General features: G+C 42.4%; 1 protein-coding gene across 6 annotated transcripts in view; it reads right to left on the minus strand.

Moving 5' to 3' along the window:
* Positions 1–12842, minus strand: part of AKNA (AT-hook transcription factor) — a 66602-nt gene extending 53760 nt beyond the window's left edge. For 2 of the 6 annotated variants that reach the window (XM_074292888.1, XM_074292884.1), the window contains exons 1-2: positions 7915–11320; positions 6360–6464 (exon numbers count right to left, since the gene is read on the minus strand). Coding sequence is in view for 1 of the 6 variants with exons in the window: in XM_074292883.1 (XP_074148984.1) it covers positions 12315–12363 (49 nt within the window). In the remaining 5 variants the exon portion in view is untranslated. Of the gene's footprint in view, positions 1–1822; positions 2000–6359; positions 6465–7914; positions 11321–11777; positions 11893–12314 lie in introns of those variants that run through there. The other 4 variants (XM_074292885.1, XM_074292886.1, XM_074292883.1 and 1 more) reach the window with 4 other exon arrangements.
* Between the last annotated feature and the right edge of the window lie 316 nt (positions 12843–13158).

Below are 13158 nucleotides of genomic sequence, written 5' to 3' on the forward strand. Positions count from 1 at the left end.
TAGGTGTGCTCTTCTCTCCCCATGCAAAAAAAAAAAAAAAAAAAAAAGCACGAAATGGAGGGGCTCCAGGAAGCCAGCTGGAGAGTAAGGTTTTTTGGGTTTTTTCAATGTGGTTTCTCAGTTACCATTTACCCAATCACAAGGCCCAAGAGTGTAAAAAGGGGAACTTCCTGTCTCTTGGGATGAGTCACCATGGACAGAAATCTCACTTTGACTACAGGGAGGAGAGCATCCGTCATCTGTGGTTGCCCTCTCATAGACCGACAGGGTCCTATAAGTCCCCAGGTCCTACATCTGTTCCAAGACACTGGCCTGGCCTGTTCTCATCCTTGACACCATGGACATATGGCCCTGGCAGATTATCATGGTGAAATGATGGAGTTTATTATTATAGTTTCATCTTCTCTAGCTAGCTGTAAAGGACGTACTCAGGTCTCTCATGGAGGGGGAGAAATTCTTTTTTTTTCTTTCAGAATCTTGTTCTTCACACTTCTCAGAGTATAATAATCTTATGTGTATATATATATAAATATATATGTATAATAATTGGATATTCAAAATCATTTTCATAGGAATTTCACACCTATTATCTCATTTGATCTTCAAACCTTTGAGGAAGCCAGTCAAAACTGGGCTGTGGCCCTGAGAAGCTATGTGACTTTGGACAAGTTCATTCACTCCTCTGTTCTGCTATTTCTCATCTATAAAATGAGAGGTTGAACAATATGATCCTTAAGATCCTGTCTAGCTCTAAAACTTCCATGAAAAAAAGGGTTATGGAGGGGGAAAATGTAAATCAGAAAATTAAAGCAACTGTGCAAAGTCATACAGTGACTAAGTGGTGACCCCTAATTACTGGATCTTCTTCAGGCACATCAACTAGTACCCAAGTTATTTCAACTCACAGAGGACACAAAATAAGAGATGCCCCCTGATAATAAATACTCTTCCACGTCATCCACTGCCCTATAAGGAACACAGTCATTTCTTCATGAGAGATACCAACACTTAGAGGCCATGCTCTATTCACTTCAAGACTCAATGGTTTTATAAGACCAAATAAGCACCCAGTAAATGTTGGATTTTCTCCCAAATCCCTGAGCTTCCCATAGAGTAAATCTGAGTCCAACACCACTGGGCCCAACCTCATTGGGCTCACCAACCCAAACATATTCACCACTCCCATCAACCCCTATTATCAGCCCCATTCTAACAATTAAGTCAAAGCAGTTTCACTCAAGGAGGGAAGAATTGGCTCTGCCCACTTGGGCAGAGCCCTTGGGTTCAGGAGCTTAAATCCCCAGAAGCCCAAAAGACTCAGAACAGAAACCTAGGACTCAATCTCAAGAAGTCTCAAACCATGACCCTTCTCATTGACGAGGGGCTGAATCGGATTAGCTGAGTCTCTGCCTTTTGGATCAGAGCTCAGATTAGTTGTGGTGCTGCTACAAGTTCCCAAACACTTCATCCTGGCCCAACCCACTGGTCCACCCTTCTAGCCAGGACCCTGAGGTCTCATGACTACAGCCCCGCTGGCTGCATCCCCAGAGCCGAGCTGCCTCCTTTCTAGATGCTGATGTAACCCCTAGAAATTCACAGCGGCTTATCCATTCCTTCCCGCAGCCCCCCCCACTAGTGTGTGCACTGGTGGGAAGGGGAGAAGGAGGGGCAGCACATGGAGATGAGGATTCCTATATCCATCACCCAACTGCTCTATATGACCTCAGTTACAGCCAGAGATCTGCTTCTCCCTCTATTCTTTCTGGAAACTCTGACCCCAAAGGGCTGCACCCCTCGGCTCCCCGGCCCCATTCCTGCTCACCACTTTCTGCCCAGGACAGTCCTGAGGACTCCCCAGTCAGGTCCCGCTCTCAGGAGACTTCGGCTCGTCTTTGTTCTAACTTGCTCTGCCTCCCTCCCTCCATCTCTCCCGGGTTCCCTGGCACACTTCCAGGTCGTTCTGTCAGCAAAGCAAAGGAGCCCTCACAGACCCACATCTCTGCCCCTCAACCCCTTCCCCGCCCCCTGCCTTTTCTTCACAAGCTGCGCAGGAAGCAGGCAGATTTCCTACAAGTTTTCGTCAGAGAACGAGAAGGGTGTCTGTGTGTGTACGCAGCAAGCAGCTTAAGAGATCTTAACCCCTTAGAGACCTTGTATGGGTCTCTCACCGGCTAGGGAAAGAATCGCAGCATTATAGCACATTGGATCTGAAAGGGACCTTAGAACACTAGAATGTTAGAGCATAAAACTCAGAATGTTGGAGCTGCAAAGGCCCTTAGAAACCAATCTAGTTCAAACCCCTCATTTTACAGATAGAGAAAGGGGAAAGGGGAAGTGACTTTGCTCAGAGCTGTACATCAAGGTAGTTCAATGGTAGAAGTTTGGAGTCAGAAATTTGGGTTCACATTCTGGCTCTGCTACTTAACTACCTGTATGACCTTAAACAAGGCCCCTTCCCCTCTAAGTGAGTCTCCCATTCCCTTCTTGTAAAATGATGAATTTGGATTCAGCGATGGCTAGAGCAGCACTCAGGTTACTATAATCCTCTCTGTAAGAACCTCGAAGCCCGAAGCTGTTTCCATCGTGCTGAGCTGCATCCCCTGTGGGATCTGTGTTATATAACTAATAATATACAATTCAGAGAAGTAGCAGAATATAGGGGACACAAAGCAGGCTTACCTGGGTTCAAACACTGGCTGTGTAATCCTGGACAAATCGCTTAAGTTTTGGGCACCCTAGAAGTAGCAGGTGAATTGATAATATGCACTGAAGGAGAGAACGTCTACACCAAGAGTTCCCCAACAAGGTTGAAATCATAGGTCCCTATTTATACAAAAATATTTATAGCAGTTTTTTGTGGTTGCAAAGAACCGGAAATTGAGAACACACCAATCAATTGAGGAATAGCCAAATAAGTTGTGGTGTATGATTATGACTGAGTATTGTGCTATAAGAAATGATGGGCAGAATAGCTTTAGAAGACCTGTGTGAACTGATATAAAGTGAAGTGAGAATATTGTACACAATAACAGCAATATTGTAAGGATGATCAACTGCAAAAGACTTGGCTACTCTGATGCTAATCCACCTCCAAGGGAGAAACCGATGAACTCTGAGTGCAGATTGAAGCATACTTTTTTTTAGCTTTATTTTTCTTCAGGGAGTAGGGGGTATGTTTTCTTTTGCAACATGGCTATTATGTAAATAGGTTTTAAATGATTTCATGTGTATAATTAATATCATATTGCTTGCTGTTTAAAGGGATGGGAAAGGGCAGGAAGGAGGGAAAATTTGGAACTCAATTTTTAAAAAATGAATGCTAAATTTTTTGCACATAATTGGAAAACATTGAATGAAATAAATAAAAAATTTTAAAGGAATCCAAAGATCTGATTTTTAAAAACAAAAACAAAAATTATAATTCTATCCATTCTTCCTCATCCTCAACCCCATTCTATGGCTATAAAGGGACTCTACTTTAAAGCTTTAATTTAGAGCTCCTGTGGCCTTTTAATTAAAAACATTCAGATGTCTTGTAGTTAAAAGGCTGGAATGAGGTGGGAGTAGGAAGGGGGATGGAGAAAAAGAAGAAAAAAACTTCTCTTATCTCTCCATTGGGATCATATAGGTACTTTTCTGAAAGAAAAGATGAATCTTTCTGCAGCTTCCTTGCTCCTTGGTTTCTGCACCACAGCTACATATTTTCCAGGTATTTAACTATGCTGAGTCAAGAATGATGGCATTCAGCACCCTGAGTTGTTGTGCACCAATGGATCACTATAAACATAACCTATAAATTTATATCCATGTGTGAATTGTCTTCCCTCCTCCATTATCAATTTTTGTCCCACCCATCCATCTCTCCTACATTGTCTCCCTCCAGGAAGCCAAAGGACCAGAGAGCTAAGGCTGGAAAGGAACCTCAGAGGACATCTCTTCCAAAGTCTTTATTTTACAGATAATAAAACTGAGGCCCAGGGAGGGAAAGTAATTTGCCTAAGTTCACACAGTCAATAAGTGCTAAAGGTAGGATTTGAACCCTCCATCTAGAGCCTCAGAAACTCTAACTCTGTGAGCCTAGGCAAGCTATTTAATCTGTTTCCTCATCTATAAAATGGAGATAATAATAGCACCTACTTTCCAGGGTTGTTGTGAAGATCAAGTGGTAATAGTGATTGTGAAACACTTAGGCAAAGTGCTTGCCACATAGTAAGCAATATATAAATGTAAGGTATTATTAATGTTATTACTATTCCTACCTCCATGAAAATCAATATGTATAGTATGTAGAAAATCTGTCTTAAATTTCAGAAAAACCTGAAAAGAATTGTGTGAACTGATACAAAGTAAATTGGGCAGAATCACGCAATTATATATAGCATCAGTAACATTGTAACTATAAATGAGTCTGCTCTTCTCAGCCATATAATAATCCAAGACAAGTCTGAAAGATTCATAATGAAAAATGCTATCCATATCCAGATAAAGAACTGATAGACTTGGAATGTAGATCAAAGCATATTTTTAAATTTACTTTATTCTTTCTCATGTTTTCTCCTTTCTGTTTCCTCTTTTAAAATTGTGGCTAATATGGAAATATGTTACATGGTGGTACATATGTAAACTATATCAAATTGCCTACCATCTTCAGAAAAAGGCGAGAGAGGAAAAAATTAGGAACTCAAAATCTTATAAAAATGAATGCTAAAATTTTTCTTGATGTACAACTAGAGAAAAAATACTATTTAATTTAAAAAAGAATGTTTCAAAAAAGGAAAGAAAGAAAAAAAAGAAAAGGAGACAGGAAGGCCAAAGAGTTAGTCCCATATGACACGGAGCAAATCTTCTCTTCTACCTTCCTACCTGAGAAATTTTTACACAACCTCGGGTGTATAGGTATATAAAATATGTTGTCAAATCAAACATTTACTGGTAATAAATCATGATTTCACAAACCCACATTCAGTTATAAGATCCCATATGGAGTTGTGAACCACACTTTTAAGAAGCTGGTCTCTAGCTAACATGTTGGTCGGGGGTGTTTCTATACTGGAGGTTACCCAGATGAATAATATCACCAATCTAGATCAAAAAGATAAAGAAATATTTACAACATAATATTTTCACTTTTTTGTTGTTATTTGCTTGCATTTTGGTTTCTTTATTTTTTTCTCCTTTTGACCTTATTTTTCTTGTACAACATGATAATTGTGGAAATATGTATAGAAGAATTACACATATTTAACATATATTGGATTACTTGCTGTCTAGAAGAGAGGGTGGAGGAAAGGAGGGAGAAAAAATTAGGAGCACAAGGTTTTGCAGTGGTGAATGTTGAAAACTATGTATATTTTTTAAAAATAAAAAACACCAGGAAAAGAAAGAAAGAGAAATTCCATTTGAAATAACTATAAATAGTATAAAATACTTGTGAATTTACCTGCCAAGACATACGGGAACTGCATCAATACAGTTACAAAATACTTTTTCACATATATAAAGACAGAATGGATAATAATTGGAGAAATATTAATTGCTTGTAGGTAGGCTGAGACAATATAATAAAACAAAAAATGCTACTTAAAAGGAAAGAAAGAAAGAAAAGAAGGAAGGAAGGGAGGAAGGAAGAGAGAGAAAGAGAAAAGAGAGAGAAACAAAGAAAGAAAGAGAGAAAGAAAAAAGGAAGGAGGGAAGAAAGAAAGGAAGAGAGAGAGAAAGGAGAGAAAGAAAGAAAGTGGAAGGAAGGAAGAAAAAGAAATATTTGTACTATCTCTATCACAAGATTTATGTGAGGGAAATGTTCTGCAAACCTTACCTTTTACAGAAATGTGAATTGTCATTGTTATTGTGGGTGGGGAGGGGAGATGGGGGATGGCTTTATTCCATAAAGCCTGGCTCCTGCCTGCCACACAGGTACTATGCAGCAGAGCAAGGCCAGAGGAGCAGTAAGCCCACCATTGCCCAATAGAGTCTTTCCCCCCCTCTTCCCCAGCTCAGCAGTGGGGTTTTCTCTGGCACTAATGATCTTCAGCTTCCCTCCAGTGACTTGGGCACTGCTGGGGCTATTGTGTTCTGGGCATATCATGGCCTGACATTTCCATGAGGAGGTGATTAAAGAAAGCAGCGTTCTGCAATTAGTGATACAAGGATTACAATTGTGAAGCTCTCGCAGCCATTGAAAGTCTCTGAATGAACCGGAGACCGTCTGGAGGGGTGGGGGAGGCTGCTAGGCCTGAGGATACAGCTGCCTCCTAGAGAGACTGCCTGGACCAGTTAGGATGTCTAGTTATTGGGAAATGGCAACTGGCTTTACAAGTTGAGTCCTCCAGCCTATGTTCTTGTCCAGCTGTTTCATTTACCTTGTCTGTCTGAAGTACTAAAAGTGCAGTGACTCCTCTTGCAGGGTGTTCCTCAGGCCTCTAACCCACTTCCTCTTTGCTTCAGCAGTATCACCAGTTTAGCATCTAGGAAATAAGTGTGGGTAGGGAACATGTTCAGCCTCAGCAAGATGCTTCTTTCGGATATCAGTTTACCCTGATCCCAGGTAGCATGATTTAGTGAAGAATTCACTGGGCCCAGAGTTAAGAGAGACCTGGCTTCAAATCACTGTCCAGACAATGATTACCACTGAAATCCATGGTGAGTTAACCTCTGAGACTCTGTTTCAGACCTGTTACTAAACTACTTTTACTACCCAAAACATACATAGACTCTGATACGTGGCTTCTGTCTTTAGAAATCATCTTTTGATGATCAATAAGTTAAGATGCCCTTGTAGGCAGGATCAAAGATTTTATCACAAAACTGGTGTGGGTATCACCCATTCCTCCATTGATCAATCTTGCTTCCATTAATGAGTAACACTGCAGCCCCATCTTCAATCTACTCTTTCTCCCATTTTCTAGATCTCAAGGATAAAATAAAAACGTCTGACATCCCATCCAAGAGAATAGACAAGAGACACAGCACTTATTTTATGACTTCTAAGCTTACTAGACAATTTCCTTCACAAGAAACTTGAATTTCTTTTAAGACTATTCCAATTTGCCAAAGCTGAATCAATTTTTCTCTTCTATATAAGATCTTGCATTTGGACAGTATTTTATTTTAATAAATGACTTCACTAAAGTTATTTTCTCTTCCAAGGATAATCCTGTCCCACTTGTTCATTTTAAAGATGAATTAAGTTATCTTCCAGTTCTGACATCCTTTGACTTCCATGACCTTGACTGTCTTACTGAGTTTCAAAGCTCTTATAGGATCTGAGAAAGGAAAGGACCTCAGAAGGAATTCAATCCAAATTGAACTGAAGAAATCTCTTCTATGAGACCCCCCAACAGGTGCTCATCCAGTCACTACTGAGAAAAATGAGACTTTTATCTGTGAAATGAGAGGGTGAAGGCTCTATTGAGTGTTTGCCAAGGTCACCTGAAAGCCATTGGTAACCAAGGATTCACCTACTGCTTGTGGGACCAGCTTTGGGTCCATCAAGCCAGGGTAGCAAGGATGTGAAATATAGCGACATCTCCTTTCAATTCTGGGAAAAGATGATAATTCAGCCATGTTAATTATATTTGCTTGATCATTCAGAGGGTAAGTTTCCCTCAGAGAAACAGCTATCCTTTCCCTTCATGGTGCTAGACACAAAGGGACCTGTCAGCCAGATATATTTTTGCTTTGGTTCCATGCCCTAGCCCCTCCCTCTGCACATGTCCTGGATGCTGATGAATAGTTTCTTTTATCTCCCAATATTGGGCTGGTCTCTGGCAGGAGTCCAGGTGGCTGCACTAAGCAACACTGTTAAAGATGCTATCAGACTGTGCCCCGGGGGAGCCCAGGGCATCCAATTTGGCGACAGAATCTTAGCTTGGCTTATGGTTGCCAAAGACACCTGTCATGGAGAATGGTACTCACCCTGAAGTAAGAGAAAAGCATAGGAAGGCCCAGTATATACCCTCCGGTCCAGGAGTTCTTGCCTACCTTGCCTCCTCCATTGACCCCACCCTAGTCCAGGCCTTTATTACTTCATACCTGGACTATTACAATAGACTTTCACATATTCTCTTGGTCTGCAGTAGCTTCCTTTCCAGTCTATCATGCACAGGACATCAGGTTCATTGCCCTAAGATACAACTATCATCCTGTGACTTCTCTGTTCAAAACTTTTCAAGGCTGGGTTGCCCATTGCTCACAAGTTTAAAAAGCCCATGCTCCATAATTCCTAAGAGCACTCATGACTATGAAAAAGAGTATACAGTCCCTCCAAATAAGCATGATTCCTGCAACACTGATTATGCTAGGGTGCCAGCTGGGCTGTTTCACCAAATGAAAGGATGATCAAATGGATAGAAGAATAAACTGGGGTCGTCTGAAATTATGAATTAAATGTCTCTCACCACTTTCCTTCTCACAAAAGTAGGGTTTTTCCTGATGGTCCCCTCTGGGCTGGCTTTATGTCCCTCATAGGCCCAAATCACACCCAAGGCAGTGCATGTTAAGAGCTTGATCTGGGAGTTAGAAACAGTCTCTTTTCCCTTTCTCAATGGACAAATTTTGACTCATCCTGCACATTTTACAGATAACTAAATTACTTCCATTTCTAACTTCCTTTGATTTCGATGTCATCAGTGGTCTTACTGGTTATTCCTAGCTTTTTAATCTGTGGTATGTGAGTCTATATGGAGTCTTGTAACTGAATGTGGAAGTTGTGAAGCTATGATTTACTATCAGTAAATGTTTGATTTATATACCTATTTTATATACTTATATATCCGGGGTTGCATAAAATTTCTCAGGTGAAAAGGGGTTGCGAATGGAAAAAGTTTAAAAAGTCCTTCTTTAAAGGATGTCAGAGTTGGAAGGGACCTCAGTAGGCATCAAGTCTAAATCATACCTTTACAGAGGAAATTCATTTTACAAGTATTTTAGGACACTCTCTTGTTTCCAGGGTTATGGCAATCAGACAAAAAGCTGACACACTTAAAAGTCAATCACTCAAATGCAGTAGTACTTCTCTGGAACAAATTTGAATGTGAAGAACTCAGAGAAGCATAGTAAACAGATTCACTTAGATGAACAGATGCATAATGAAAAGCAACAAAACAATTATTATCACAGTGCAAATGGAACAATAACAATAAACAGAAAATAAACACTGTATAATTATTATGACCTAAGTTGGCCCTGTGGCAGTTCTTTCTCTCCTCTGCAATGGTGAGGGACTATCTATGACTGGTAAACCCTGCTGATATCAGAGGATTTCAAAGTATGGTTCAGGAATCCTTGGGTATCCCTGAGACCTTTTTTTGTTTTTTTTGTAAGTCCATGAATTCAAAACTAATAATACTAAACCATATATTATATAAATTATATGAATACTAAAAAAATAAAAATACTAAGACATTTTAATTTCTAATAGTGAATATCAACAGATAAAACTCACCTAAACAAAAACTCTTTGGGGGGAGGGTTCCTCACTCATTTTAAAGAGTATAAAAGTGGTCCTAAGATCAAAAAGTTTGAGTATTGCTAACATATTGTCAGACTTGGTTGATGTATTAGTTAGCTTCTAAACTCTCTCTGTTTCTCTGTCTTTGTCTCTGTTTCTCTCTGTATGTGTCTATTTCTCACTCCCTGTCTCTCTGTCTCTGATTTCTCTATATCTATCTCTCTGTGTCTCTGTTTCTCTCTTTGTCTTTATATCTATCTCTTCTCTCTTTCTCTCTCATCCCTCATCTCTCCTCTCAACTTGTCTTTCCCTCCAGTCTTTGTCTCCATCTCTATCTGTCTGTCTGCCTGCCTCTCACTCACTTCATATTATATAAGTGATGGCTTGCTGGAAAGGGAAGAAGAAGTAATAGGTAAAAATGAAAGAATCAATAAAAAAGTATTAAGACAAGTTTTAAATAAGCTGTTTGACCTAATGAGATGTAAAGTCAGAAAATGTTATACTTCCCACCTAGAGGATCTTGGGCAAATCACTTAAAAGTTATTGCACTTTGATTTCTTTCTCTGTAAAATAATGAGGTGGGACTAGGTAATCTCTGAAGTCCCAACCACATCTAAATAGATGCTCCTATAAAGATTTAGGAAGTGATGAGATGATGAGTATAAAGACAATACTTGACATTTTACTAAAGACTGACATCCATTCTCATTGGATTCTCATAGTAGAGAGAGAAAAGGCAGGACAATTACTCTCCATTTTACAGATGAGAAAACTGAGGCTCCAAAATATTAAATGTCTTTCCCAAGATCACACAGTTCATTGAAATCAAGAGATTTGATTTCTAAGCCTGGTTCTTCCTGGAAGTATTATGTTTTAAATAAAAGAAAGCTCCCCTAATGGGAAAGTTATTTTTCTAATGCCAGAACCTAGAGGCTTTAAAAATATTTCTTCCCCCGAGTGGGAGAAATAGGAATTTAAAAGGCAAGTATCAATTTTCAAAATATCCTCTAGGCACGATGATACACATCTGCTCCCAGCTTTTCCAAATCTCCCTGGAAACTCTTAAAACTTGGCATCTTCTGAGGTACTCTAGTCATCAACCCTGGAGAGCTGATGAAATCCCCTGCTTAGAAAAAGCTGAAGTTCAGAGGCAGTATGGCTTAGTAGACACAGAGCTGATCTTGTAGTCTACAAGACCTGGATTCAAGTCCTGCTTATGACATGACTGCTGTCTATGTGACCCTGGGAAAATCATTTAACCTTTCAATGTCCCAAGATACTCTCTGAAATGACTATAAAAGTGTATAAAGGGTGCCCACCAGTCAAAGGCTTTTCAAAAGAGGAAGGAGAAAAAAGGTTGGAATAAAACCTTGATAGGACCCTAGGGATTCTAGAATGTTAGTATTGGAAGGAACCTTAGAGACCTATCATTGCAAACTCTTATTTTACAGGTGAGCAAGTCACTTGTCATCTGAGCCTCAGGCTTTCTAAAGAGTCAGGCCTAGAACTTATATCTCTTGATTCTTAAGTGCAGTCTACTATGCATCTATAGCGTATTTCCTTAAGACTTGAGTCCTACTCCCACACCAATCATTAGATTATATCCATTTCTCTTTTTCTCTCTGTTGCATCACTAAAAATATGCCGAACAAGCTCATCTTATAACTGGACCAAGTCCCTGTGATCTTCTCACCTTATCCCTCCCCCAGCCAAAACACACGCAGTCCCCAGAAAGGGGTGGAAATTACTTTGGCTCATGGGAAAGCATGAGATAGGTCAACCCAGAGCTTCTTGCCAGAGCCGCAGCCAGTGTGCCCTTGGTTGCCTAGTGAGTGAGACCCACACAAACCAGGGCCCAGGCAAGGGCGCCATTTCCCTGGGGGTAACCACAGCAACTCAGGCCCCGAGACAGCAACCACAGAAAGCAATCCAGATCCCTGAAACCTCCTCAGAGGAGCTTCCTTGGAAGGTGGGCCTACCTGGCAAATAGAGCCACATCAGAGACAATGCTGCTTCCTAGCCAGAAGCTCCAGGCCAATCCTTCACAGGAGAGAGGGATGCATGAAAATGACTAACGATGTTTCCTCGCTCCACCAAACCCACCTTAGGAAACACTTCAGGGATTTAAGAAGTTGGCCCTTTCCCTCGAGGGGGTCCCAGCCACCTGTAACTTCCAGAAAGTCCAGCACCTCTTCTCTGGGACTGTAGGAGAGGGAGAGGGAGGGAAAGAATCCTTGCTTCCCCGGGGGAGGTAATAGAATCAAGGAAAAATAATTTCAGAGGCGACAACTTAATTCGGCTCTTTACACCTTTACCTATACAAACTGACCCAGAATGGAGAAGTCCAAGGATTTGGAGCTCGAAGACGCTCCAGGGATCATCTGAATCCAAACCCCTCATTTACTGATGAGAGGAAACCGAGACTGAAGCTTGACCATGTTACCAGCAGACCGACGGCAGATAGGACGGTTAAGGTGAGGATCTAAAGTCAAGTTTCTTGTGATTAAAGGATAGAAAGAATGTGAGGTATGAAAGAAATCTCCCAGACCGCCGGGTTCACATACGGAGAACCTGAGGCTCCCGGGATCTTTTAACCGAGGTCGTGCGGATGCGGGACCGAGCCCCCGCCCGGGGAGGGGTGGGAGGAGGCGGGGAAGGAGGAAGAAGTCCGGTCGGTTTCTGAGAAGTCCGGGGAAGCTCGGAGATGGCTCGCAGGGTGGGGTACCCTAACACGCAGTCTCTCCACCCCGCTTTGCCTGAGGAGCTGGGGCCCGGCGCAGGACACGCCGCAGAAGCAGCCCGCGCCTCCCCGGAGCCGGGGAAAGTTCCCGTCCACCGCTCTGGGGCGTGATTTCTGCCGTCTCACCTGAGCTGCTGCCGCCGCCGTCCTGATGCCAGGTGGGGATGGGCGTCATGCCTCAGTGGGATGCCGCGGTCCTCCGCATCCCCGGCCCGGAGCCGCCAGCCCAGCAACCCAGCCCAGCTCCCGTGCAACTGTTCCCCGCCTCCCGTAGTCAATTTCCTGGAGTTAAACACTGCAAACAATAGTCTCCAATCTCGGAGCCGCAGCTGCTCGGGGCGGGGGGCTTGGCTCAATTTTAGCATAATTCCAGAGGCCTGACCAATGGGACAGAGGGAACGGCCCCAGGAAGGCGGGGAGTGAGCCGTCTCCACCAATCGAGGAGACGCATCCTTTCCTGCCCGCCCTTCATAGAATCCGTGGTGTCCGGAAAGTCTCGTCCTCCCGCAGAGGGCACTTAGAGATGCGGGTGGGGAGGGCCCATTAACGGGCCTCCTCAAACAGTAAAGTAACAGCATTCAGGCTCGGACGGGACCCCGGAGGAGTTTAGAGCCATCCTTTATTTTACAGAAGAGAAAATGGGGTCAAGATCAAACAGGTAGCCAGAGGTAAACAACGCCCGATCTTTTGGCTCAAAATCACTCCCCTCTGCTTTCTTTTCTTTCCCTCCCCTCTTCTTCCCATCCCCGATTCCCCGTGCCCCCCACCCCCCTCGCCACTACCTTCCTTCCCTTCCCCTCTTCTGCGGTCTTCACCGCCTGGCCTCGGTTTCCCCAACTGCAAAAACGCGAGTACCCCACCCCACGGTTCCTCCAGTTCTGAGAGTCAAGTTTTGCTGACACAGGAGTGGGAGGGTTTCCTTGTGTCTCTTCTGGGAAAATTGTCCACATCCTTTTTCCCTCTCGTGGCA

The sequence above is a fragment of the Sminthopsis crassicaudata genome, chromosome 2 (assembly GCF_048593235.1).
Source record: "Sminthopsis crassicaudata isolate SCR6 chromosome 2, ASM4859323v1, whole genome shotgun sequence".
NCBI lineage: Eukaryota > Metazoa > Chordata > Mammalia > Dasyuromorphia > Dasyuridae > Sminthopsis > Sminthopsis crassicaudata.